The 24,401-nt window shown below is 35.9% G+C and overlaps 1 protein-coding gene and 1 pseudogene across 2 annotated transcripts; both read right to left on the reverse strand.

Annotated features, from left to right (window-relative positions):
• Positions 1-4,927: 4,927 nt before the first annotated feature.
• On the reverse strand, positions 4,928-14,265 carry LOC103946413 (squamous cell carcinoma antigen recognized by T-cells 3). 2 transcript variants are annotated; one of them, XM_009357112.3, is made up of 16 exons: positions 13,929-14,263; positions 13,665-13,798; positions 13,442-13,499; positions 12,555-12,770; positions 11,593-11,868; positions 11,198-11,332; positions 10,983-11,108; positions 9,988-10,029; positions 9,782-9,889; positions 9,110-9,252; positions 8,882-9,005; positions 7,826-7,900; positions 6,656-7,009; positions 6,481-6,573; positions 5,557-5,686; positions 4,928-5,425 (listed from the first exon to the last, which is right to left on the reverse strand). In XM_009357112.3, the coding sequence occupies exons 1-16, from the start codon at positions 14,148-14,150 to the stop codon at positions 5,184-5,186; spliced, it is 2,478 nt and encodes an 825-aa protein (XP_009355387.2). In that variant the 5' UTR covers positions 14,151-14,263; the 3' UTR covers positions 4,928-5,183. The 2 variants fall into 2 exon arrangements, with proteins under 2 accessions (XP_009355387.2, XP_009355388.2); XM_009357113.3 differs by having other exon boundaries at positions 5,283-5,425; positions 5,557-5,661; positions 13,929-14,265.
• An 8,940-nt stretch (positions 14,266-23,205) lies between these two features.
• LOC125476062 lies at positions 23,206-24,157 on the reverse strand (annotated as a pseudogene).
• Positions 24,158-24,401: the final 244 nt, after the last annotated feature.

The raw sequence follows: 24,401 nt of genomic DNA on the forward strand, positions 1-24,401 counted from the left end.
ACTGGAGATGATTATTTTTACTAATATAGCTAAATTTGTGAACATCGTGCATTTTTTGCATAGGACTATCTCTCATATATGCGTGGTAAGTTATAAGCTAAAAGTTAGTACCAGTGTAGTAAGTAATGAGCCGTTGGTGCATCTTTCTGAAAATTTTGACACTTGACTTTATAGTTTTATTTGCTTAATAAAAAAATTAAAAAAAATCTCTCTTAATTTTTTTCTGTCGGTCAACTAAAGCATGTTAAAAAGTTACATTATTTATTAACCGTTTGAAATAAGCCTAAATTAGTAAATGTCACAAAAAAAAAAAATTCAAGTTTTTGTAAAAAAATTAAATAAATAAAAAATCAGTTTTACTGTACTATATCGCATAAAGATAATTCTAATGTTCACTTTAATTGGGGAAATGAGGACTAAGTCTTTTTGGTATAATTAAAGCAAATTATTCTTTGTCAACTTAGATTGGATGTTATATCCCACATGCATGCTTTAATAATAATAATCAACGAGCTCAACTGTCCCTCACATTTTATACTTTCTAAGATACCAGCTGCTTTTTGCTAATAATCTCAACACCTACTATTTCGAGATGCACATGCCCTTTGTCTTTGGAAACCAAATCTTCCTTTAGGCGGCTAAATCATATTCGTCTTGCCAATCAAATTGCGTAGTTTGCTTCCCTTTTGATCTCCCTTTCGGTTTTCCTCTAAGGCATGCATGCTTCTCATCAACAATAACCTGATAAATTCAACAAAGGTGGCTTTTTGTCATACATGCATGCATGATCCTCGAGTGATGCCAACTTACAGAATATAGGCCAAATGTAATCCAAGTAAATATTTGGTAATGTTGGGAAACGGGTTGTGCCTTGTCGACGTTGTAATTACACGACCCGTTAGAGCATATCTAATGGGAGGCTTATGGCCTAGGTAAATTGATAATCTTGCTTTGAAATTGAAAAAAACAATTACTAACGTAACAAAATTTGCCTAATTAAATTAAAGCTTAGGCACCTTATGCGGCCAAATTAGATCCAGCCCAAGCCTTAAATAGTGTGAGACCTACTTAATATTTAGAATCCTATCCTATAATCCTGAATAATAAAAAAAAATATTGGTAGGCAATGTCATCTTGAAGGGCTAGATTTTGCCCATAGTCTCCAGACCTTGCCTAACACATTAGATATGCTCTTAATACATACGTAGATAATACAAAGACTCTTCAAAACATCAAATTATATTCTATGACATGTTTCACCCGTTAAGAATTATAATTATTGTAACTAGCAGTCATACTCATGCTATATATGCAAGCACATGGAAGAAAAAAGTTGAAAAAAATGCGAGAGATAAAAGTTGGAGAAAATGTGAACCCACTTTAACATATTTTAATATTTTAAAATATGTAAAATTATGAATTTATCTTTATTATACATGTAAATGTTTATTGCAACTAACGATCATCAGATTTTTTTGGACTCTCCATCCCCATATTTTTGTGTCTGCAATTAGTTCAGTCTTCCTTACCAACCCAGTTAAGGGTAGCTTTGTCATTGAGATAGGCAAGAGTGCAAAGCTGATCAGTGTGACCACCACCACCGGCAGTAATGCAGGTAAAATGATGGTATCATGCTTGCTAACCTGACACTCATGCATGCACACACTTTTTCTTGCTTCTTTTCTCGATCTCCCCTTCTTTCTTTATAAGAGGGTGAGGGTGGGACTGGGACTGGGATCGTCGTCTTATTCTTATAAACTATAAAGCATGCATAAGTAACATAAAGCAGAGCAGATATCTCTTGCTTTAATGTGTTTTGGTTCCCTTAATTTGCCTTTGTGCAGAAATAGGTAGCGGTTTCTTTTCTTCAACTGCATGCCAGGATATATATCCAAAACTCGCACTGGCAGTCTTGCAGGCCATCATTCTATATCCCTACTCACATCACATGGTTTATTTCTAAATTTACTTTCTTACGTATTTTTAAAAGCAAAGTAAGTTATATATTTCACATTCCTTAGATCAACCGCATTTATTATTTTCGTGCCCTTGATTGATTCACTTGTACCCGAAACGACATGTGATGCTCATAAAGGCATTTTGACAACTAAAACGCACAATTCAATTTTTTTTATTTTTTATAGATTTTTGCTTCGAAGTCAGGTTATTCGACAGTAATTTCAATTACTTCATTATCTATGAAAATTTTATCTGATAAAATTAAGGCATGCAAGGATTAATTGGTAATATAGCCACGGAGGTTATACACACGTGTATATATATTTGTATATGTATATATCAAATATCTATGTATAGAAATGATATCCAAGTGTCTTAACCGAGTCCACATTTCCTAAAATTGTGTGGCCGATTAATTACCTGGTGTGTTTCCAGTTAGAAGCCTCATTGTGGTTACGTATAGATCTGCACTCTGCAGTAATTGAGAGAGTGGGTGAGTTGTCTGCATATAATGACATCCTTCTAGGTTGCTTTGAGGAACAACATAGAGGGTTGTGGGTAATGATACCATCTTCTTGTTTTCTTTGGGGGCTTTTGGGGATCATCTCAGAGGCGTGATGATCAATCCTAGGCATTTCTGCTTCGTTATTCCTTCCGTTGGTAATTAAGCATTTGAAAAGTTGAGTGCATATATATGCGTTGTAAGTTTGTAACTTCCAAGCCTAGACCCCTTACTTAATTACAAGTTAGAAGTGAAAAGGAATACCGCTAGATTGTAGTTCTAATTGACATGTAACTTCCAAGCTTTAAGAATGTGTGGTTTGAACATTGATTTTCCAGCGCCCTACGTACTCTTATGATCTTATCGCAGAATCAAACACATTTACTTTCTTTTGAAGTTTAGACTGCGGCTTTGACATAGTAAAGGAAAAGACTAGTCAGCCAGTCGCTGGGAACATTCCCTCCCCTTTATAATTTTGTCTGGATTTAGATCCGAATGCCACACACACACACACACACACACAATATATATATATCAAGGGACCAAAGTAAAGCTTAATCTATCCTTGGGTAAAGCATAAGATTCAAAGCAAAAACTGAAAGAAAAAACAACGGAGAGACTACCTTTCCTTTTACACAGTCCGTTAGTATCCACCACCTCCTTCCTTCCAACCCCACCACCACGTCCTCACGCATGATTCAGAAATTGATAAAGGCGGGGGGAGTGAGGGAAAATGTAGAGAGAAACAAAATTGCATCTAATTCCCTCTGTTTCCAACTTTTTTCATCCGTCTATGCATTGTTATTCCATATTTAGGCACATCAGGAGACGATATAATTTGTCAAATGAGCTCAAATGTGTAGTTATTGCGCTATCATTTTACTAATCTGATGCGCTATTCTATATGTGCTTTGACGCAAGACTAGAACATCAAATTAACAAAGCAAATGCTAGCGTGATACTAAATAGCGTCTTTTGAGTTGTCGTGTCTGTCTCAACCTAAGAAACTTTTTCAAAATGAGATGATTCTAAATTGACTCTTATTTGTTGCTTTTAAAGATGGTTTATGGGGTTTTAAAGACGTTTAGTTGGTCAACAACATATTTTAAGTTTTGAAGATACTTTTGAAATTTCTCCATTTTATTTTCCCTTCACATCTAGAGTTTGTTAATGACTATTTAAACTTTATTAAGAAGCTGAAAATGGAGATTTTCGTTGTGATTTCTCGTAGGGATGGATGAGATGATAAAACAAGAGTCAACTAGCTATACTTTTCTTTTTTGTGTTATCTAGGATCTATTCATAATTATATGCATGATAAATAAGTTATAAAGTGATCTTATCTAAATCAAATATGTTGATAAACAAGATTTTTATTTTTTATTTTTTTAATTTGGCGGCAAAGTCCATCCCACTCCAGCATTGCTATCATGGGAAGTGATTAAGGAGAATTTATTGATAAACAAGAAAAATACAATATGTCAGGAGAACATGAGGCCAAACCTTGACTATTAAAGAATTCTTAAAAACAAGTCAAAACCTCTTTTAACAAAACCTATAACAAGGAAGCTTCGAAAGGTATGAGAATAAGCAGCTGTAGCACAAGGAGGGATAAATCCCACCAATGAACACTGGGATGATACTACGTGGTTCCTTATGTGTGCGCACGGGTTTGTTCATGCGTTTACTCACAATTTTTCTCTGAAAATCATATTGTTTTTCATTGGAATTGATATGATTATTCTAATTAATGGCAAGGGAAATGGGATGGTTTGAATCCCATATTTATTTGGTTGAAGAGACAATCCTACAACTTGGATAATCTTCCATTACACTTGCATCTAAATCATAGCTTGTCCTCAAAATAATGGACTCTTATTAAGGCTTGTACACATAATCCACACTAAGTGCGGTGCTATTTTTCTAGCGGTATTTTGATTTAAATTCAGTCAAAAAAAAAAAAAATTCCCCAAATTTTAATAAATGTCAAGGGAAATGCTATGAAGACTTTTTTAAAGTAGAACTCTCCACTAACTCATGTTTTTTGCACAATGTTTAATATTGGTAAGCAATATCATTATGTTGAGAGTTTGCCAAAACTCTTGAGGCAATATCAAAGAAAGGAGAAATGCTAAAAAGACTCGAACTCATTTAGTCAATTTATTATTTTAAACTATTTCCTCTGGTACCTCACAACTTAACATTAATTCCTATGCTAATATTATAAAATTTTTGGTACAAAGCAATATTGAGGGAATGGGGTAATGAACCTAGCCTAAGGGTGCATGGGTACATGTTCTAAGATTAACCACTTGAGCTACAAACCGCTTGCCAACGAGAATTTTTGGGTGCAAGCCAAATGAAACCGTTAAAAAGAAAGAATTATCGGTATGCCATCATGAAGAAACAATGGTCAAGAAAAGAAAATATCAGCTATGCACAATCTAAACAAGTAAAGACGGGGAATAAAACAAATGGCCGGAATTACCGGCAACCATCTTATGAACAGATGCATTAGGAAAATTAAACCTCAATTACGTTCTGTAACAGGTAAAAGATTCAATTTATACCTACTTCAGCAAAAGAGGGCTGTCAACCCAAAAGCATGGCTGAGGTTGGCGATTCTGAATACGGGTATTTGATTTGCCATATTTGTGTTGTGTCCAAATAAAGAAAGTTGCTAGTACTTTGCAGTAAAGTTACAGAACCCAGTGAGAAGTCCCTAATCTTTGCGGAACATGTTTCTGAACTCATCATTGGATTTTGGCTTTTCATCATCCTGTTCCTCAGTTTTTGGTTTATTCCTACCATGACCAAGTGCAAGGATATTCCTGGGAGTTGCAAATGTGTTCTTACCCCTCAGCTGTACATTATCGCTTCCTCGGTTATAAGTAGACTGCTGTGCTTGACGTGCCATAGGTGCATTGGAGGCCTCAGCAGAATTATTAGACTCAGCTCCCCTGGCTGCACCAGTTAGAGTGAAAGTATTCAGCATCAGATAAAAGATTTTTTTTTTTTTTTTTAATTCAGACAGAATTTCAAAGAACATATATGCCAACACAAAATTAATTTAAAACAAACCCAATTTGGCATACCATGTTCCTTCTTCCCATGCTTTGGATCTGATCGTGCAATGCTCAGCTTCTTCCCGAGAAGCATCTGCTTATTTTTTGCAACAGCTGCAACGAGGTGGCCATCATCTGAGAAATCCACATATGCCAGTCCCTTCACAAGTTAAAAGGATGAGAAATAAAGTATAATAAAGTCAACTACTTGATGTAAAAAAAAAGGTATAGTTACATGTAATTTTTACTTCTGATTTATGCACCATGTCCAATAAATTAACTCTTATACTGACAGAGGGGATCAGATTCATTTCATATACATGTATGATAACTCCAGGATTTACAGAGAAAAAATCTGGATGCTTTTCACAATGGTCTCAGTGACAGATAACTTTTACATTCAGATAATGATGATACATCATTGATTTTTAAACAAGAAACTTCTAAACCTGCCACCAGGCATAAATTATACCAGCATTCCCCCTTATATATTGAGTTGCAACATTCAGATTAGATAAATAGCACAACTGTAGCACAAAAGACATAATTTGGTCTTCTTATTCTAGAGTCAAACTAGTTCCATCATCAATAAAAAAGAATGGAAACTTTCTTCACATACAGCACATAATTTTGTGCCAGTAGTATTTTATCTCAGTCTTACTTTCTGTACTGAGGAAATTATGACCCAAATGCCCCTAAATCATCAAAGAGAGTTGCCAGAATTTCCAGCAACATGGCTTCAACTTCAAGATCTATCTTTTATGCCTCTAAACCATTAACATAGTCAAGCTTCAACCTATGTACAAGTACTAAAATCCCTCCTTGAACCAAACTAACGTCTGGACATTAGCCAATCCTAAAATACCACGTGCAATATCAGACAGATTGCTAAACTAAAAAGGTTTGCACACAATATAAACAAACACCAGTAAACCGAGAGAGAGAGGGAGAGACCCTTGACTTTCCAGTGAACTTGTCATGTAGTATTCTTATAGCAACCACTCCCCCGACATCACTGAAGAATTGACGCAAATGTTCATCATTTGCCTGCAAAACAGGAACAGCTTCTAAGATCATGCCTGTGCATAAAAGAAGAGAATGAGAAGGGATTTAGGGGTTGCGTACTTGCCTTAAAGTTAATATTTGAAACAAAAACAGTACACTGGTCGGCATATATTTTTCTTTTCTCTGGAACACGTTCTTTGATCTGTTGCTCATTTTCTCTATCTGGTTGGTCACCCGTGGCCTTGGTCTTTTCCACTTTAGTTTGTTCAACTGAGTTCATCACCTCAGAATCCTTCCCATGTGCTTGCTTAGGCTTTTGAGCTGCATCTTTTTGCCTCTTTGCTGGATGTTGTTCATTAGGTATGTCAGAAACTTGCTTTCTCTTGTCACGAGCATTCTTCTTCAAAGGATTCTCTTCTGTCAATTTGGATTCTTGTTGTGACTTAAATAATTCTAGCTCTTCCAGACGAGGAGTGACCTAAAAAAGAAGCAGAAGTCAACAATCGACCTTCAATCTGTTGGAGTGATGAGCACTTTTTTTTTGCAGGCTATAGAATGAATACACAAGCTGATACAACAAGGCTTCATAAGACAGAAATTTGTGCAGATGCCACAGTATTATCAACTTCAACATATAGATTGACAAAAGAAAAATGACTTAGCTGAGATTATCAAGGCAACGCATACCTATACTTAAAGTCTTAAACTGAGCAAATTAGGATAACTTTTAACACTTAAAACTGGCTCCCCCGGGTCTATATAAGATATTGTAGAACTAGTACTAGTACATTTGGTTTCCAGATTTTAAAAAGATGAGTACTTTGATATTCATTAGTGATAAAACTTCATTACCGTACCTAAACTGACAACATTATGCCAACCTTATAAGCACAACTATTGGTGGCTCTCGTATTACAGTTTTCTTTCGACAAACTTTCTGACTTTATGTTATTGTAAACTGCAATGTACCTAGAAATAAAGGCCAATACCTTCACATTCACATATTCTAAATGATTTCATATTCAATTCTATCATTTTCATATGACGAGTAATTTATTATTTGTTAGGTGAATCTTCATTCACATTACCTAAGCTGAGAACATTAGACAAATCTTATGAAGCACAATTCTCAGCATGGTGACAAACTTTTTATTTTGACTGTTAATTTTTCTGTAACCCAGAAATGAAGGAACATGAAGTAGAAAAGTAGAAACTACCTTCACATTCACATATTCTAATTATTTCACATTTCATACAAAATTCAATTGGTAAGTGCAAAAGAGAGGAAATGTACCTTCTGTACTGCATGGTCAAAATCATCCAACGAACCAAACTCCCTCTCAAAACGTAACCACGAGTGGCAGATGTCCTGAATTATTCTGTATTTTAGGAAAGGAAGGCACCATCTAATCCCCCAATGTATTATGTAGTATGTACAAGTGAATAAACTACTATTAATAAGCAACAAACCAAATTTTTGCAAGAAACTACAAGTACACAATATGGGTCAGTATGAACACAGAATGAAAACAGCTAGTATCAAATTTCAAGACACGAGGCCTTTTAGGAAAAAAGGCAAGTTTCCCACAGTGATATGGTTTATAATTTGTTGAAAAGAAAGCTAGATAATACGCCAAATTACTGAAGAAAGCTTTTACTTCAAATAATTTTTACAACTAAGTTTTTAACTTTTTAATTCCTAAAAGTAACTTTCAACTTTGTCAATTAATTGTTGCTGTTTTATCCTTTTTCAGAAACATACTGATCTCATCAAAATTGAAAACGTAACATCAAAATTCACCTGGGTTTTAAAACCCCAAGAGGCTTCTGATAATTTCTATAGCACATTGTGGCTAGGAACGAGGGGAGAATGTTGACAATTTGATAAACAATAGGCTGAAGAAATCTGTAACCAAATACTCATCCATAGAAATGTTCTCTTGGTCACCTAGTGACCAAGAAATACATGGTCACACACCATTGTATTTGATATCAAGTGTGGATTAAATGGATGTGCTTAATATCAACTCCAAGGGTGGGTGACCATGAATCCTTGGTCACCAGGTGACCAAGGGAACAGGACTACTCATTTAATCTAATCTCGCTGCCTGCTATGACAAACAAGATATTATACTTGATTCTTCTGTGCTCAATATTTGAACGGGAATATGGAATAGGACAGAGTGTATCACAGAGATCAGAACCCAAAAACTAGGCAAAACACAAACTACTGAATGAATAAACAAAGTCGTGCAAAATTTGAGGGAGAAACAGCCCAGGAATGGGCGAGAGGCCAAGTGGTCATAAACAAGTTTCATTCAAGAATATAGACGAGGAAAGTAGATCTTACCTCTGAACCAGTTCCGAGAAATCTTTTACTGTAACATCTCCTATATAGGGCCCGAGCTTCATTAACATGACCCAATTCAGTTTCCATTGTTATATAACCTTGCCAGGCTTCCAGCATTGAACCACTAACAGAACATAAAAAAATAAGCATTATACAAATGAAAACCGAAATAACAATAAGCATACCAATATAACAACCCAAATTCACAAATTCCAGAAATGACCATACCAGAGCTTAAGTAAAGTCTCCCAGACTCCACGAGCTGCCAGTTGGTCCTTATGCAAGTTTAGCTCTAAACGGGCCCAATAAGCATGCAAACGTAGCAAGCCATCCGTATTCTTCAGGTATGCTGACAAGTAATCTGATGCATTCTGAAGGTATAAATTGTCAGAAATTTCATGTGTACGAACAATACATTATTTCTCTTAAATGGACAACACATTTTTATGAGATAAATGGACAATGCATTCTTTCCACGAAATGGAAAAAGCCTGCAAAACCTTGGCAGAATCCTAACAGCATGGGTTATTTTCCCTGGACACAACCAATGTGATTGCTAACCCTTGAATGTACAGAGAAAACAGGCCTGCCATTTTCTTTTTCTTATGAGAAACATACCGATCATTTTAGTAGGACTTCAATTGATCCAAACATGGCTACGCATGTATTTGTACAACTATATAGCACCTAACATTTTCTTTTCAATTTTTGAATATGCAAACAACGACGTACACCTGTAATCCCACCCTGACCAAACCTCACTTAATTCAGAAGACCAAGAGACATATACTGTCTAATTGCAATTTAGTAATTGTGGTAAGTTTAACTCCCAACTAGTTTTCCTTATAACTTCACCCCAAATGACTTACGTTTTTATATAAGTGAAAGATAATAACAAACCTGAAAGGTTTCCCTGATTAATGAATACTCCAAGCCATGTTCTCCTTCAATGGCGCATGAGATTCTTCTTCTTAAGCTATCTACGCGTGTGAGGTACAAATCTAGGTACTAAAGAAAAGAAGTTCAATGAACAAAGATATTCAAAAAACAGTGTCACATATTTAGATGCAAAGACAGAGACAAATTGATTATAAGAATAAATGTACCTCATCAAGGGCTAAAGTGCATAGCAGAGACTTCTCAAATACCTGAGAATGAGCAACAATTTAGAAGGTGAACTACACATTTTTCAAGAAATTATAAAGGAATTGGGCCACTATATAATTCCCAACACAATTTCTATTGGTTCTTTTTACATTTATTCACTTTGGTTTGGTTAAGGCATCCACTGGAGTCGTATTGAAAATTGAGTCTTCATTGGAGAATATTCTGGCTGAAACTAGAGAGAGACTAAGTCTAGTGAGAAGCAAAGCCCAATGGTAAGTTACCTATTTGCTCTACAGTTTGATGCACTAGTTCCTTAACACTTCAAACGTGTCAAGAGTAGAATTTTTGGCTTTTCTTTAAAATCAAAGCCCAATAGTGTCATTCATTCCTCATTGTAAACCAAAACCCTTGCCCTCCTTTTTCTTACAAGAACCTACACATATATCATATTAAGGGAAATTTTGAACAGAAAAGGCAATTACATAAAAGCAACATCAGGAATACCAAATCAAAACTTTATGAACAATACCAAAAACAAACATTGCCAGGATTCATATTTTCTCATTGAAATAGTACTTCCTAGAATCTCAGAAGAAGGGGAAAAATGGATAGTAGAAAACACCATGAAGCCCAAATGAACGGAGAAAATTTACTTGCGACAGAATTGATTCAGGACACAGGTTCACATATTTAGAATTAACGGTCCAGTCAGTAAACCAACTAATATAAAATAAGCACGTTGGCATACTCCAAGTAACTCTTCAATACTAGTTCTTTCTTTCTCTTACAACATATTCTTTAAAACTACTAAATATGTGAAGCGTGTCTTGAAGAGAAAATCGAAGCCTTGCATGTGAAAGATGCATTTCTCTCTGATGCAGTTTAATAACCAAGTCAAAAGCAAGTATTCCAAAAAGAAATTAATCAAACAAATTAGAAGCAGAGGTCAATACCAAAAGCTCCTACCAAACAAAATTCAAAATTTAAAACATACAGAGGCAATCTCTTTCTCAGAAGCATGACCACGCTCCAAGGAAAGCATATATCGAACCCAAAGCTCTCCAACACAGGGGCAATTCATTACAGCCCTGGAATAAACGTTGGTTATAACATTGCCAACCTGAAAAGGTTAACAAATAATTACTTACACAACACAGGGTTGCAGTTAGAACAGAAAATACGTAATAAGAGATAAAAAGGGATAAAAACCTTCAATGTTTTATCCAAATAGTGAGTATAATCAAGCCAGAGATAACTGGATATAGGAAAGTCAGTAATAGCACGTTCATACAACATCTGAACCCGGGCTGGGTCTCCAGAAGACTGTTCAAATTTCAAATAGTTCTGCAGAATAGAATAAATTATTCTTTCCAGAAACTGAAGATTTACACATTTAAGTAAATAAACTAACAGGAGGATCGTAATGACAAACAATACGAATGAAAGTAGAAAGGAGGTAGAAAAGACAAACCGTAAGGTCAAACAAGACAATGGTGCGAGGATATGTAAAGGCAAACCAGTGAATAAAAAGGAAAATAAAACTGTCATTTCAAACATAATTTGTTCTACTGTTCTCCTAAGTATTAGTTCCAAATTATACATACCATGAAATTTTGAAGTCTTTCCAAGTCCAACATATCCTGCCGACAAATCTGTTCCTCAAGATGAATGCGAGCATCATACATTTCCAACGCCTTTTTATATGCTGAGGTAACCTGGAATGAAATTCCATCCAGGTCACTGGAGCCAGCATCAAGAATGTTTTCTCGTTCCACCTCCCATGCCTTGTAATCCAAAAGTGTTGACCTCATATTAACATGGGGGACTGACAACTGACGGTGGAATAAAGAGCGGATACGCTGAATTTGCTTTTCTCTTGCCTGCAGTGTAAGAAGAATTTCTTGAATGTAGATCCCAAAAATAATTTAAATATCTAAAAGCAGCATATAATTATGGGAACTTTAACGAAAAGCTCCCGGTACTATTCACTTTAACGAAAAACCATATTTTTACACTAAAAAGTCAATCATAATACTATTCACTTTACCTTTTATTTTGTCCTTATCGTTAAAACTCAAAGTTTTCAAGCCCTTTTCATTAGTTTTCCTTATAATTATCCCAAAAACAATAATTCAAACATCATATGAATACCTAACGTAAACTGTTGGGCATTCAGATCAACATATAATTTAAAACTCTTACAGGCTTTTAGTTATTCTCTTACAGGTTTTTACAGAAGAGATGGCTTAACTCATAACCAAAATTAGATCCTGATGTGCACATTTACAGTTGTATGGCTTGCCTTGTAATAACCATTAGTTTATTCATAGTATTACTATTTACAAGTAAATTTGAATTGAGCTATAAGAATTGGCATAATAAAAGAAAAAGGTTAGACTGAAATGTTGACCAATGAGAAGAGAAAAGTCAAAGATGGAGTTCAACATTTGATTGTCAGTCTCATTCTCTTTTATTCTTATAACAGGAAACATAAACTTGTATAGAAAATCAAAGATGTACTACAAGAAAAGACGGCCAGGAGGTCCATCAATATACCACTACAAACCTGATTATCTTTCTCATCCATAGTATGAAATATAGCAAGCTCAAATGACCGGTAGGCTTCCCATAGTTTATTGCCTTCAGAAACATGCAAACCAGCTGCAGTAAGAGCACGTTCAAATAGATCTCTTGCCTTTGAAATACCAGCAGGTGAACATTCTCTTATTGAGGGATCATTTTCTTTAACAAAATCTAAGTAGTCACGCCAAAGAGAGATGGACTGCAATTTAAGGTTACAAAGTTAAAAGTCAATATTCCCGCAATTCTTTGATCATTAACAACAGAAAAACATGTATAGCGATCAAGAATCTATATGTTCGGTAAAGTTACAAAGTCTTCATTATACATTCTATTATGACTAGGAATACAAAAGAAAAACTCGATAGGAAAGCTTTAACTTTACATCAAATCTTAACAGGAATAGATACTGCGCTAGCTCACTCAATGAACAACCTCTAGACTAAAGTAACCCAATGAACAATTTCTAGAACTAGAATGGTGATGTTTCATTACAAGTTTCGAGGTAGCTATGTTCTCGCACGACCAGAACATAAACAACCTAAGTTCATCCAACTATAGAGAAGGGGTATAAAACCTAGATCACTTGGAACTGAACACGTCCATTTAGAGAATGAAAACCCTCTTGCACAAAAGTTAGAACAAGTTATATGCATATGAAACAGCAAAATTGCTGATAAGGCATTATGATGTTATAACTGAAAGTTTGGATGCCATTCAACTCAAAATCATAGTTAAGTTTGTTTATTTTGCTTCTCATTTTCACTTTTTGCCATAAGCTGTCCATAGGTATAACATAAATATGGCATGGCATATAAAAAAAATAACAATTTTTAAATTGCACGTTTTCTGGAACAAAGAAGCATAACCAACCAGATATTCAAAGACTCCTCGCTCGTAAAGCTTTTCAATAGCCAAAAAAGCATCAGACCTGCAAATTGGACAAAATTGATTGTTCTTAAATAATATACGATTAAATAAGCCACCGAAAAAGGGACTACTTTTCCTTTTACGTGTTCATTGTGTCTGTGTTGAGTATAAATATGAAAAGCATTTTTAGGCTAAAAGAAGAGCGTTGGTAACGAAAAGAGAGTACCCAGTGGAAAGAGAAGCTTCGTCCTTAGCCCAATCCTGCCACATAGAAGGGGTTAACGGAAACAGTTGGTTCATAGCTTCCCTCGCTTGCCTCAGCTTTTCAATGTCAGCCATTTGCCTCAGAATCTTTATGTACTAAAGTCACAAAAAGAATTCAAATTTAGGTTTTTCTCGGCAACCACACAGACGGTATTCGAACAACAATGCATAACCGACTAAAATAATTAAAAAAGCAGTGAGGATATTGGCAAAGGTGAATACTTACTTGGACATGAGTATCGTAGTTGGCAGGATTGGTGGAGAGCTCGGCTTCTAGGGTTTGGAGTTGGAGGTTTTGGTGGGCTTGGTCGTCGCCATCCTCAGAGCCAGAGTCGGAGTCCGAATCGGAATCGGAGGAGCTAAGGTCTTGGTCAGAGAGGTCCGGCATGGATTGGTCGTCATTGTTGCCTTGTTCAGAAGTAAGGGGGTTTAGGGTTTCTTCTTCCATCTGTGATCTCTATTTGAACTTGAACTGGAATAGGAATTCCTTCTCTCTTGCACTGAGACAAAAACCAAATTAGAGGCCTTTTACTTTTGCGAGCGGGGATGGAAGTTCACCTTTTTATTGTCCGGTACGAGGAATGGAATTTTACAAATAATATGACACTTACCATTTATTTGTTTCATTTTTTAATTATAAATTATATAAATTGTTAAAATGACAGTGGTACAGAGTCCAACTATTTTACCACCAATAGTGTTTTTGAAGATCTCACTTTTTGTATTGAAAATTGGGAACTTTAATAAAAACATTTATATTCATTTTAATAAAAAATTACATTTTTACATTAAAAAATTAATTTTAATACTATTTATTTTACCTTTTATTTTGCTTTTCTTAAAACTTAAAGTTTTCAAATCATTTTAATTAGTTTCCTTTTAAAAATTTCCTCTTAGGGCAACTCACACTATTGTTCTTAAAATTGGGGATGCAATTGCTGCAAAAAAGACATCTCCCATGATATTCATCTAGTGCCCGAGGATTATAATCAAGATGAACATATGCATTCCAATGTTTGTGTTGTTGACTGTGAAGGTTCATAGGATGTGTCATGCCCTATAATGTACTGAAATATGGCATTGTTATAAATAGATAAAAGTTAGATAGACAAACTTTGTTAGTGACAGAAGTGAAGTAGGTGTAAAATATCACATTGTAACTATAACACAAGAGGATGATAGATAAAAGAGGGAGGGAGAGATACTGATGTTATTGATATTTTCTTTTTCACAGTATATTTTAATAGCACACGGAACACTCTATTTATAGAGTAACCCCAAACGAACATAATAATTACATCATGAAAAGCACATCACACACTTTTTGAAAGTATCACACAAATACAATCATCATTCTTTTCCCAAGTCCACAGTACTGTGTGGGCATTCATTAATCCACCAATGTTTACAACACTCCCCCTTGGATGCCCACATATCAACATCAGTTGCCTCGTTAAAACCTTACTCGGAAAAAACCATAACGAAGGAAAAAAAGTACAACTTTACCTGGATTGTTGATATAGTCTTATGTATGCTTATGTTGCCTCATTAAAACCTTGATAGGAAAAACTCAGTGGGAAAAATCCTAAACGAAGGAAAAAAAGTACAACATGCATGTATCATGAATGCTCCCCCTGATTCCGCATTCTTTAAATTTAGCTAATTGGTAAATCGACGTAATCCGATACTCTGCATTAACTTATGAAACGTGCACGTTGGCAGATATTTGGTGAATAGGTATGCCAGATTTTCATTGGAACATATTTGCCTAACTTCAACAACTTTAGCTTTCTGAAGCTCATGTGCATTGAAAAACTTTGGAGATATGTGTTTAGTCTTATCTCTCTTGATGAATCCTTCATTCATTTGGGCAACATAGACTACATTATCTTCATGGAGGACAATTGGAGTGTCTGTCTTTGAAGGTAAACCATATGAATTCCGAATATAATGGATCATTGATCTGAACCAATAACATTCACGACTTACTTCATGTAAAGCAAATATTTCTGAGTGATTTAAAGATGTAACAACTAATGTTTGCTTTATTGAGCGTCATGAGATTACTGTATCTCTATTAATTAACACATATCTAATTTGTGATGCGGATTAGAGAAAAAACCAGCATCTGCATATTCAGCAAGGATTTGATCATTTGTGAATTTCTCTAAGTAGAAAAGATCCATGTATGTTGTCCCACGAAGATATCGCAATACATCTTTAACTTCCTTGCAATAACGAATTGTTGGAGCATAGTTATACCTTACTAACAAGTTGACTGAAAATGCTATATCTAGTCGAGTACACTGTGGTAAATACAATAAAGCACATATAGCACTCATATATGGTACTTCTGGACCAATGACCATTTCATCATTCCACTAGCACAATGCTTAATTTGCAGGCCAAGACAATATTTTGTTTTTCCAAGGTCTTTCATTTCAAATTCGCTTTTCAGATATTCAGCAGTTTTATTGAGCTCTTCAGGGGTTCCAACTAAGTTCATGTTATCGACATATACTGCCACTACAGCAAATCCAGAATTGGATTTCTTAATAAACATACAGAGGCAAATGACATTGTTGGTATATGCTTCTTTAACCAAATACTCACCAAGACGATTATACCACATTTGTCTAGATTGTTTCAGCCCATATAATGATCGTTTTAATTTGATTGAGAGCACACATCGTGGTTTGTTAGTTGTTTTAGGCAACTTAAGTCATTCTGGGACTTTCATGTATATGTCAGTATCTAATTCTCCATATAGATACACAGTGATGACATCTATAAGTCGCATGTCAAGTTTTTTCTAAAACCACTAAACTTATTAAGTAACGGAACGTAATTGTGTCTATTACATGAGAGTATGTCTCCTCATAATCAATTACAGGTCTTTATGAAAAGCCTTGTGCAACAAGTTGTGCTTTATATCTCGCAATCTCATTTTTTTCATTGCGCTTTCTTGTGAATACCCATTTGTAACCCACGAGGTTTGGACTACTGGTCTAAAAACATTTTGTCTTTCCAAGGAATTTAAATTTTCCTGGATTGCATCTTTCCACTTAGGCAATTCCTGTCTCTGTTTGCATTCATCAATAAAGTGGGGCTCAATGTCATAACTTAATATGGTTTCAGTGGCTACTGTGAATGCGAACATGTTGTCGATGATTATTTCATTCCGATCCCACAATTCATTAGTACATGCATAATTTATGGAGATTCCTTTACTTTCATATACCTCTGTCTCTTCAGGGACATGTGAATTTGTCATGAATTGTGGATTTGTCATTTATTTTTTCTTCCTGAATGATTTTATTCGGATTCAGTTGTGCCTTTGCCTTTCTCATTCGAGGGGTTGAATCTTTTGAACCTGGAGGTCTACCACGCTTCAGGCATGCACCAGATAAATCATTCACTGTCACTTTATTTTGTCCAATAGGAACATCAATTCTTGCAGTGCATTCGCAGCTGATATATGTGATTTTGTCAGTTTCATAGCATTATTAAATGCATCTAGCATTTGATTAGCAATATTTTGAAGATGAACGATCATTTTCACTTCATTTTCACATTGAGTGCTACATGGATCAAAATAAGACAAGGTGAGTACTGTAATACCCTGAAATTTTTTAAAAATATGATTATTTTGAATTTTTTTTATCGAAAAGTGAAATGACGAAAATGTCCCTCGTTGACTTAACGTAATTATACAAGGATGTATTTTATCCTCATATATTTTATCATATTTCTTGGCATATTTGAATAGAGGACGACCATACGAACGTGTAGGCGAAAACCATTCTTAATTTCGAATTAGAATGGAGAAGTTACGAGCCTCGGAAGTAGTGAGACCTTTTAGACATGTGGACTTACCATTAGTAGCAAGTTTCCAAAGTCTATCTGCCTAAAATTAGCAGGTTCCCATATATAGAAACTGGGTTTAGAGGCCCAGGGAATCCAGAAAAACCTCCATTTGACTTCCCGTGACCTCCCATTTTTCGAGGTCGATTCCGGTCAACTCCGGTGGAGTTTTTCCCACCACCACCATCTTGAAGCTCTCACTTCCCTTTACAAAATCCAACCAACAACCACCTTGGTTAACCACTGTATGTGGCGGTGTGAGGCCATAAAAACTGATGAAAACCAATGGGGCTCCGGCCACCCTTTTCATTTTTCCTGTGAATCGGCAAAGCGATGGCTGATGCCACCACTTGGGTTTTGTAGCCCATCATCCCAGTAGTAAATCCCGACTAGCTTTGATCCCGTTGGACCACTGTGGGCAACGAATTAACACCGGGAAACTTTAGGCACCCGTCAGCTTTATCAGCGGAATTGACCATCTTCCATCCATTTTCGGACTTCGTGGTATGTATAAAACTTGTTTCTCTTGTTGAGCTTTGTCTTCCTATAAATTTTGGTAAAATTTGGAGTTAGACGAAAAGTGGATTTCCTGTTGTCTAAAACCACCATGCGCAGCAGTGCGTGAGGGAGAATCTACTTTCATGGATTCTGGACAGCGGGACATCCTTGATATCCTGAGCCCATATCTAAGGTCCGTTCGTTGAAATTTTATACAATGATTCAAATATTCAAATTTTTCAGATAATTGCACCGCCGTACGATTTTTCGTAATTAACAACCATTCAACCGTTGGATTGTCACCAAACTTTGAGACATTATAGTACATAATATTTGAGGACTTTAGGAAGTTACAGATCGAGAATTCGACTTATGAATCTTCCCGAATGGGATTTGCAAGTTAGTAAATTAAAACGTCGACTGCCACTTGAATGTTGTGATTAGCGGAGATCCGATTGTTGGATCTTAATGAAATTTTAGTATGTTGTTCTAGAAGTATAAGGTTAACTATGAATGACTTGATCTCTTCATTTAGGGTACGTAGACAATCTAATCAGGATGTTAGATCCAGCCATAATATGATCGAATTGAATTTTTGGTGTTTAATAGTACATTGATTAACCATGATTAATTTCGGACCTACCTTAGTAATTAGCTTCCGTATTAGAAATTTCGGGGCGTTACAGGTACAACCCATGTTAGCTCCTGCCGTTCTTTTGGAGCGGTTTTTTTTCCCCTAATGACGGGAATACTGTCTCATAAAAGTGACAATTAGTAAAACGAGCTGTAAACATATCACCTGTCAAGGGTTCCATATATCTAATGATATATGGTGAATCAAAACCTACATAAATTCCCAGCCTGCGCTGAGGTCCCACTTTAGTGAGTTGCGTCGGTGCAATAGGCACATTAACTACATAACCAAAAACTCGTAAATGTGAAATGTTTGACTGATGCCCAAACATGAGTTATGTTGATGAGTATTGGTTGTTGGCTATAGGTCTCAATTGAACCAATGATGCAGCATGTAAGATGGCATGTCCCCATGCAGAAACTGGCAATTTTGTTTTCATGAGCATAATGCAAGTTATTAATTGAAGCCAATTAATAAATGTCTTTGCTAGACCATTTTGAGTATGGACATGATGAACAGGGTGTTCAATATCAATGCCCAATGTCATGCAATAATCATCGAAGGTTTGAGACGTAAATTCACCAACGTTATCAAGTCGGATTAACTTAATGGGGTAATTTGGGAATTGTGCTCGCAACTTAATTATCAGAGCAGAAGTTTCGTAAAAGCTACATTTTGAGTAGACAAAAGACAAACATGTGACCATCGAGTAGATGCATTAACTAAAACCATTAAATATCGAAATGATCCACAAGATGGTTGAATAGTCCACAAATATCCCTTTGAATTCTTTGCAGAAATGATGGGGACTCAGCATCAACCTTTAGTTGTGATGGTCTAATCACTAACTTCCCTTATGAACAAGCCTTGCAAGGGTTATCATTTGAGATAGTAATGTGTCTACTCAATAATGGATGTCTATTAGAGCTGGTAATGATCCTACGCATCATGGTGGATCCTGGATGACCTAAACGGTTATGCCAAAACATGTAAATTTTTTAATCAATGAACTTTTAGTTCATGACAGTATGTGATTAAATTGTCTTTATGTATGTATAATACAATCCACTAGACATACCACACAACTTATCAAATATACGTTTCCGGGTATCATTGGAGGTAATGCATAGATACTCCACATTTTCTGCACTTTTCGTTTCAATGTGGTTCCATTTAAACATATGTCTTTAAAACACAATAAATTTCGAGTAGATCGAGGAGCGTAAAGCGCATTTTGTATAGACAATATTGTTTCATTTGGTAACATGATTTAGGCTTTTCCTGAGCTTTCATTTACATCTGATTGGCCTGATATTGTTGTTAACTTTACTTTTGTAAGCATCAAGTTTGAGAAATACTTTCGATGTCGAAGTATTGTATGCGTGATTACAATGTTTGCAAGTCAAATATCTCTGTCATTGCTCTTGTTTTGAGAATAACCATAGTTTTTTTCCATACTCTTTGAGTATGGAAATCACATTTAAGTTATTTATAATAAAAGGAAATATGGAAATCACATTTAAGTTATTTATAATAAAAGGAAATTGACATGCCACTTTTATTGATTTTGAAATGCAAGCATTTATGCTACAAGTTTAGAATAATAAGAATACCTTAAACAGAAATGATTCAATCAAACCGATATACTTAATTCTCTCTTTCCAGAATGAAGTCTGAGACATTTAGGTGGGTTGTGTTCAACTGTCTTGATAAGTTGCACATTAGATCAAGTATATTCGTTAGTCTAGCCTGATCGAGGAAATTGATCTTGACACCCTTCTCTTTGAGGAAGGCTTGATACAGATCCACCAGATGTTTTGGGGTATGACAGGTACGCACCCAATGCCTATTGCCACCACACTTATGGCAAACTCCTTCAAGATTTCTAGAAGTGTTATTCATATGAGCTTTGCCTTTATAGAAATTTGCATTCTTGAAGTTCGGGCCCAAATTATGCCTTGGAATCTGGTTGTGAAATTGAACACCATGATTTTTTCCTTTCCCGTTCCACCGACCTCGCCTGTGGCCACATCCTCGTTTGTAATTATTGCCACGAGAGGATGATATTCATTTCGAGGGAAGCATCATTCATTTTTGGGAATGATGCATATCCAATAGGCCGGGATTGATGATTCTTCGTCAGAAGCTCATTATTTTATTTAGTTACCAAGAGCACAGATATCAGCTAGTTGTATTCAGTGAAACATCGCTTTCTATACTGCTGTTGCAGGAATACGTTGACGGCATGAAAGATGTTGAAAGTATTTTCTAGCATATCTTTCTCAATGATGTTTTCCACGCAGAGTTTCATCTAGGAGCTAATTCTGAACATCGCACAATTGTACTCAGCCACCATCTTGAAATCCTGGATCCTCAGGTGAATCCACTCATAACAAACCATTGAAAGAATCATCGTTTTCTGGGGATTATATCTATTTCTTAGTGCCTTCAAAAGGGTTAATGGATCTCAACCATCAGATATTCGATCTTTAGTCCTTCATCAAGGTGACGACGGATAAAGATCATAGCCTTTGCCTAATCTTGAGAAAATGCACTGTTCTCCTCCTTAATTGTTTCTCCAAGATCTTCCAGATGGATCTCGGCATCCACTACCCAGGTAAGGTAGTTTTTCCCAGTAATGTCCAGGGCAACAAAATCAAGTTTTGCCAAGTTCGCCATTTTCTTTTTTTTTGAAAGAAAAATGAGATGTGTAAGAACTTGCAATAATATGTATTCTAGAGGGATGTAGTGTTAGAACTTCTGGTTTTTACAAATTTTTTTCATTTTGATCTTTAGGCCAAAATGATGAGCACTCGAAACTTCATACTCGAGATTTACATGATTAATAAGGAGGACGATTGTACCGCACCATTCTCATTGAAAACAAAATATAGTATAGGATGAGCGATTATTTCGCACCACTAAAGTAGCAGGAAAATTTAAATATGCAGAGTAGGATGGACGATTATATCACACCACCTAAAATTGCAATAAAATTAAATTTGCAACTTAAGATAAGCGATGATATCACACCATCTTGGATTGCAGTAAGATTAAATTTGCAGTTCAAGATGGGCGATTGTACCGCACAATCTTTAATTACATTAAAATAAACACTGGGTTAGTAATAAGGAACTACACCAAACAAGAAATCAAAGATATATGTAATCGTTATATTGAGAACTAGAAGCATGCATGGTGCTAGCAGATCTTCACGAGGATATATGAGGAAGATGAGGTAGAAGAGGAAGAAGAATAGTAAAATCATTGGATGAAACATTTTTCGGTGAATGGAGATGAGAATTGGTTAGAGAGTCATGCTGATAACGTGTTATAAATAAGCAAAGTTAGAGAGATAACATTTGCTAATGACAGGAGTGAAGCATGTGTAAAATATCACATCGTAACTATAACACAAGAGAATGACAGATAAAAGAAGGAGGAATAGATACTGATGTTATTGATCTTTTCTTTTTCACAGTATATTTTGATAGTACACGAAGCGCTCTATTTATAAAGTAATCCCAAACGAACATAATAATTACATCTTGAAAAGCACAACACACACTTTTTGAAAGTATTACACAAATACAATCATCATTCTTTTTCCAAGTCCACATTACAATGTGGGCATTCATTAATCCATCAATGTTTACAACAGGCATGAGGAGTTAAGGCGTGAGTCGAAAAAACACAAATGTCCCTTTAATTAGAAACATACGAGTGTATTAATATTTTCTTGTCAACATAATATTACATACACTTAATATAAAAACTCGATGCCCCGCTAATCATATAGCACAATATAAGTGTAGAGAATACTTCATATATATATGTGCTTGTATTATGTCACAAGACTTGCGAGAAAGATTGTTAGGGTATGAGTAATCGTGGATGAATGGTGTTTCAGATTCTAAACGAATTACAAGAAATGCATATATATATATATTGAAAATATACTTTTTTATAATTCTCGGAACATAGTACAGGTACATGTGTACTGAACATATATTTCTTGTAGATCCATTAAAACATAAAATTCATGCTCAACCATGATAAAAATAAAGCCACTAAGTTGTAACCCAATGCCAGTATCAAAGACAAACAAGATAGGATGGTGGGTAAGGATCTGCCGCTAGTAAAGGTAAGTAGGGATAAACCAGGTTCAAGATTCTAAACCTTCCAATATAAGGAAGGTGTAACTGTTTGATCTCAAATGGAATAATTGATTCTTCATATATTATAGGTCACACTTTTTCTTTCACATGGTAGCGGAAGAACCAAAAGATAGAGAGTTTTTTTAATGTAATTAGAACAAGAAATAAACATTACGTGTCACACATGATATACTATTCATGTTCTAATCACAATAAAATATTTATCTTAAAGATAACGATGCTATCATCACGCAGAAGGTAAGCTAAAACTCAATAACACTAATCCATATTATGCATAAACGTAAAGTGTTAGCTACTAGATCATATATAATCCAGATCATGCATGCATATTACAAAAACTTATATTATTCAATAAATTCCCAAATCATCATTACAACACAACACAACACAACTCGACATATCTCATCCGTTTTTGCAACCATGCATTTTGCATACTCTTAGTGTAATTAGTTTTTGTCTTGAATTCATGCGACCTTTGTAGGGTTGACATCTGACCCATGAGCAGCTGACGTGGAAGAAGAAGAGGCAATGCTGATGAGCTTGGGCTGCCTCTTCTTCTCCGCCGCAAACTTTGGCACCGTAATCCTGAGCACCCCGTCCTCGAGATGAGCCTTGATCTGATCCAAGTCGGCGTTCCCAGGCAGCCTGAATTGCCTCCAGAACTTGCCATTTGTCCTCTCAGCGCGGTGCCACTTGTAATTGTCGCCCTGATCCCCTTCCTGATCGTCGGCCTTCCTCTCTCCGCTGATCCTCAACACCCTGTTCTCCTCCACCTCTATCTTCACGTCCTCCTTCTTCAGGCCGGGGACGTCCAATGAGATCACGTGCGCAGTCGCCGTCTCCTTCCAGTCGGCACGTGCCAGAGCGAGCGCCTCTTGAACGGCTTTAGTAGACGGTGAAGGGAGTCTGTTCGAGAATTCTGAAGGGATCATCGATCATGTGGTGGTCCCAGGGGGAGGAGGATATTGGGTTGAACTGAATCAAGGCGTTGGTTTGGGTGGGGGCAATGAGGCCTAACATCATCATCACAAGTAGTACTGACTGCAGCACCATCATCGCATTATTCTTCTTCACATGCATGGTGATCGTTTAATGGGTAAGAAAGCAGGAAACGATTGGCCAATTAAACAAGTGAGATGCTTGATGAGTTAAACAACTGAAATGCTCCAAGATAGAGGAGGGAGAGCGAGTTGGTAGCTTTGTAATTCTGATGGATGAATGTGGACGGGGGAGGGTACGGAGTTAAATAGGAAAGCGAAAAGGAGGGAGTGGGGGGGGGGGGGTGTGATTCTTTATTTTTCTGGATTGTTCTTGATGTTTGAGGAAAAATACAGAACAATCTAGCCAAGTCTTAAGATTGGGATCCAATTTATGGAATGTCCTAGAACAGTCTAGCCGAGTCTCAAATTGAGATCGAAGGTTTATGGAATGTTCCAGATGGTAAAAGACAACTCAAGGGACTATTGCTTAATTAGTAGTTAGTAAGTACCAACTATTTTTAGGCGAGGACTTGCCTACTACGAAT

The sequence above is a fragment of a genome, unplaced genomic scaffold, assembly GCF_019419815.1.
Source record: "Pyrus x bretschneideri cultivar Hongxiangsu unplaced genomic scaffold, Pyrus_bretschneideri_v1 Contig17, whole genome shotgun sequence".
NCBI classification, from domain to species: domain Eukaryota; kingdom Viridiplantae; phylum Streptophyta; class Magnoliopsida; order Rosales; family Rosaceae; genus Pyrus; species Pyrus x bretschneideri.

What these genes read in the sequence shown, in the direction of transcription:
- LOC103946413 (XM_009357112.3), bottom strand. Translation starts at nt 14,150, where the DNA reads ATGGAAGAAGAAACCCTAAACCCCCTTACTTCTGAACAAGGCAACAAT. An exon ending in TTGACCATGCAGTACAGAAG is followed by an intron (nt 7,010 to 7,825) that starts GTACATTTCCTC and finishes CTTCTTTTTTAG; the next exon opens with GTCACTCCTCGTCTGGAAGA. An exon ending in AGTTCACTGGAAAGTCAAGG is followed by an intron (nt 5,687 to 6,480) that starts GTCTCTCCCTCT and finishes TAACTTGTGAAG; the next exon opens with GGACTGGCATATGTGGATTT.